Below are 4,191 nucleotides of genomic sequence, written 5' to 3'. Positions count from 1 at the left end.
AAGGGAATAAAATATTATATTTTATTATTGATGCACAGATACTAGTAATTGGTGCCATTATCAAGTATTTGGGCGAGTACTCACCCAAATGCTCCAATACTTACTCCCGATACTGGAACTTCCAGTCAGAGGGAGATTTCCCCTGACCGGCAGTGCAGCAAGGGAACATGGAGCCGGCTTCCCATCCAATCTGCATCCAGCCGGCCAAACAGCACGGAACCGACTTCCTGGTCAATCAGGAAGTATATTAAGTGTAATATATTATATATGTATATTAATATTATATTAAATGTCGGCCGGCTTCCCGATTGGCCGGGAAGGCGGATCCATGCTCCCCGAAGTACAGATATCAGGAGCATAGAAAAAGAAAAAGCCATATAGTTCCCTCTTCTGCCACCCACACTGCTGAAACCATTGAGAAACCAAGCAATATAGAAACTGTACATCTCTTAGTCTTTCACAGCTCTCGAGCTCCTCTCACCAACCTTCACGTCATCCTTGTCTCTTGGAGGACATGGAGGTTGGCAGGAGGAACTACTGAAAGTTGTGGGTACATCTACCGAGTACGTTGACGAGGTTGTTTTAAGTGCACCTATTGCTTTGCCTGCAGAAAATAAATAAAGGCTCAGTCTGAAAAGCATCCCATGGTGGTAGCCAATGATATACAAACAAGTGACTTACCAATAAAGCCCTTCTTTGCTAGCTCTATAGTGAATCGTCTGGTAATCTTTTCAAGTTCTGCATCCTGTGAGAGCAAAAAAACCAAAATTGAAGTGTATCATATGAACATTACATTTTAAAAAAACGTGCATATGTTATGACAGTGAAGCTACTGAACCATGGAGCTTGGTTTAGTACCAATTTGAAGGGCTCAATAAGTGAACATTATTTTAAATAACTGCCAGTTCATACTGGTCAGTGGTATTGCAACAAGAACTGATATCACTTATGGTATCCATAGGGTCTATCCATCAAATTTAAGGGGTTCATTCAAGCACAACATCCCCTTGCTTAAACAGCACTTTAAGGGCCCTTGAACTCAGGAATGCAGTGTAATTGGTGTGTACAAGCACTTAAACCTCTGAATTGCAAAGATTAAAACTAGCGATGGACCGATAATGGTTTTTGTTACTCTGTATTCGCCGATACAGAGTACAGATACCGGTAATTCTGCTAGCATAAAGTCAGCTTCCCTGACAATCTGTATGAATACTCACCCAAATACTCGTTATTGGCGCATACCTAATTAAAACCACACATGTATCTTGGCTCTTAGTGCCAAGTAAGATGGGTGATTCAGTTTCTGGCAGCAGACTGCAACAGGGAGAAACATGAAGGCAAGTAAATGATTTACCCTCATTCACTCCTTTGCTTGCTTAGAATCTCAGTCATTAGCAAAGGACTGTCATCTCACTGGTCCAGTCAGCGACTGACTCCCTGGGAAAAGGCGAGTAGTCTTAGTGATTCTGTCACCAACATCAGACTGGTTTGTCCGACATGGACCTTACACCTTTTGTCGCCGGGCTTCAAAATCCAGAGGAGAGACTAACTGCTCGGTTAGCCTAAAGGTGGTTTGTTAATATCCATTCCTTAAATCCCTTCATGACTGAGCTTTTCAGTTTTTGGTCCTTAATGACTAAAGCACTTTACATTTTTGCTGTGTAATTCTTCCACGGCAGTAATACACTTTCCCCCAGTTTTTATTTATTTATTTTTTTAAAAAAAACAGCTAAAAAAAAAAAAAAAAAATCATTTAACCACTTCAAGACCAGGTGTTTAGACCCCCTTCCTGGCCAGGCCATTTTTCAGTGTTGAGCGCTGCGGTACTTTGACTGACGTTTATTCAGTCATGCAACGCGGTACTGAAATTTTACACCTTTTTTTTGGGGACAGATAGAGCTTTATTTTGGGGGTATTTAATCACCACTGGGGGTTTTATTTTTTATTATAATTAGGAAAAATTACTGAAAATTTGGGGAAAAAATGTTTTTAACATTATGTTAGGAAACATTATTACCCAGTTTTTTGGTCAAATATAAAAGATCGGGTCACGTCGGTTAAATAGACACCAAACATGTCAAGCTTTAAAATTGCGCGCACCCGCGACATCGCAGAAAATGACCGCAACCAAAATTAGCCATAGGCGACGCTTTAAACGTTTTTACCGCTCATCAGTTTAGTGTTATCAGTGATTGATGGCCCTAGACTTATTGCCCTCACTGTGACGTTCGCGGCGATATGCAACATGTGCGGCGTAATAGGCGCAATCGTCTTTTTTGCACGTATGCGCCCCCGACGCATGTATGCATGCATGCGTGTATGTATGGGTGGGGACTAAAAATAATTTTTTTTTTTATTCTTTTTTATGTGTTACTTAAAAATTTTTTTTCCTTTTTTTTTCCACTAAACTTTATTGCTATCACATACGGGGGCTAATAAACCCCAGCCGGCGGATCGCATGTATATTAACGGGCATCGCTGCCCGTTTTTAAATTGCGGCCATTTCCCGCGCGCGCAAGGGGACGTGTCTGAGCGGACGTCTAGAGACGCCCGCTCAGATCTAGAGAGCTCCTGGCCGGCCGTTTTTCTACTACGGCCGGCCCGGAGGCAGTTAATAGTCCTTTATTTGGAAACACCTCCACCTCACAGTGAGGCATCCATTAATGAACGGTAACAGCTGAGGCCATCAGTTACTGGCATTCTGTACATCTCCTGTCACTAAAGGGTTACACTACATTTTATACATCTCTTAATTTTGCACTTCTAGTTTAAAACAATGCTTACCGAATAATTCCTAGTATTGATCTTCACACCAGCTTTGGCACCACCAAAAGGCACATCTAAAATTACATAAGAGATTAGGATAAAAATCATAAAAAAATAGTTGATTCTAAATATTATGATTGTACATTACAAATTTAATGGAAGCCTGTGATGAATGAAATATGACCCTGCAATTGCTGCTCTACTTCTGTGTCACTGATATGGAACAAGCATACAGATCAGGTGTTCAAACTTTACTTGCTGCATGCTTGTTCTAGGTCAGCGATTCAAAGTATTCAAGCCAGACACAGCCAACTAGTTATTTGAAGAAGTCGGCAATGTCAGCCACTACATTTTTACAGTCCAAGTTTATTACAATTAAGTATTGCACACATTAAGTTCTCTGTCGCTGCCATCACTAATTGACATTCTACTCATTAGGATTCCTTAAAAAGGACAACTATGAGGCGAGTGCTTTTCACTCCTCATAGTTCTAGCCGACCTGTGACAATGAGACTGTCACAGGTCGGCTCAGTAGATCGGGAAGTTCGATCACTTCTCGATCCTGTCACGGCTCCCTGTCGTGACAGGGGAGGAACTGGATTCCCCCCTCCAATCCTCCAGTGCTGACTGGCAGAACGGACAGGGAAGGGGGCGGGTACAGCTGGCTCTGCCTCTAGATAGGCAGAGCCAGCTGTCACTCACGCAGCTGGGCGGATCCAGACACAATTGTCGGAATCCGCTTCAGCGTCTAAGTATACCGCGAGCTGTAGGTCGCGGTATACAGAGCTTAGGGTGACGGGAGGACGCTAGTTTGTGTACTCCCGTTACCCTGAGAACTATGGGGAAAAGCCCTAACCCTATAGTTCTCCTTTAATGAAGACAATGAGCCATCAAGAGGAATAAAAAGAAAATGCCAATGCACAGCTTCCTGTAGGTGGGCTTTACAAATATGAGTTACGGTAACGTGCTGTAAATACGTGTTTTAATCCACGTTACTGCCACACACAATACTATGAGTGGTGCTAAACCATGCTACCGCAATGCAAAAGTACAGTAGGTGCCCATAAACCCACTGTGGTGTGATGTTCTGGTTTTCGGTTTGTTGTGCGTAGGAATGCACAGATACCGATACTAGTATGGTAAATCAGTGGCGATACCAAGTATTTGGGCGGGCACTCGTCCAAATGCTCTCGATTCCTATCCCGAAACTTCCGGAATAAGGAAGCTGGGCGGCGAGTCACACACAGTGTTGGCTTCCTAATTGGACAGTAAGCCGGATCCATGCTTGATCGTCACCTGGTGTCATTACACACCGCCTGGCGTCCTGCCTAATCAGGAAGCTGGCATCCCAGCTTCATTAATGGGACTTCCAGTATCGGTATTGGTGAGTACCGAAAGAGTGGGGGGGGGGGGGGGGTGAATATG

General features: G+C 43.2%; 1 protein-coding gene across 1 annotated transcript in view; it reads right to left on the bottom strand.

Moving 5' to 3' along the window:
• Positions 1-4,191, bottom strand: part of LOC108792950 (glutamate dehydrogenase, mitochondrial) — a 23,819-nt gene that overhangs the window by 11,840 nt on the left and 7,788 nt on the right. Inside the window, exons 3-4 of the mRNA XM_018563836.1 lie at positions 2,785-2,840; positions 682-745 (exon numbers count right to left, since the gene is read on the bottom strand). Of these exons, the coding sequence (XP_018419338.1) occupies positions 682-745; positions 2,785-2,840 (120 nt within the window). The remainder of the gene's footprint in view (positions 1-681; positions 746-2,784; positions 2,841-4,191) is intronic.

The sequence above is a fragment of the Nanorana parkeri genome, unplaced genomic scaffold (genome assembly GCF_000935625.1).
Source record: "Nanorana parkeri isolate BGI_ZX_2015 unplaced genomic scaffold, ASM93562v1 scaffold704, whole genome shotgun sequence".
Classification (NCBI taxonomy): Eukaryota; Metazoa; Chordata; class Amphibia; order Anura; family Dicroglossidae; genus Nanorana; species Nanorana parkeri.
This window is presented reverse-complemented; position numbering and strand designations above follow the sequence as displayed.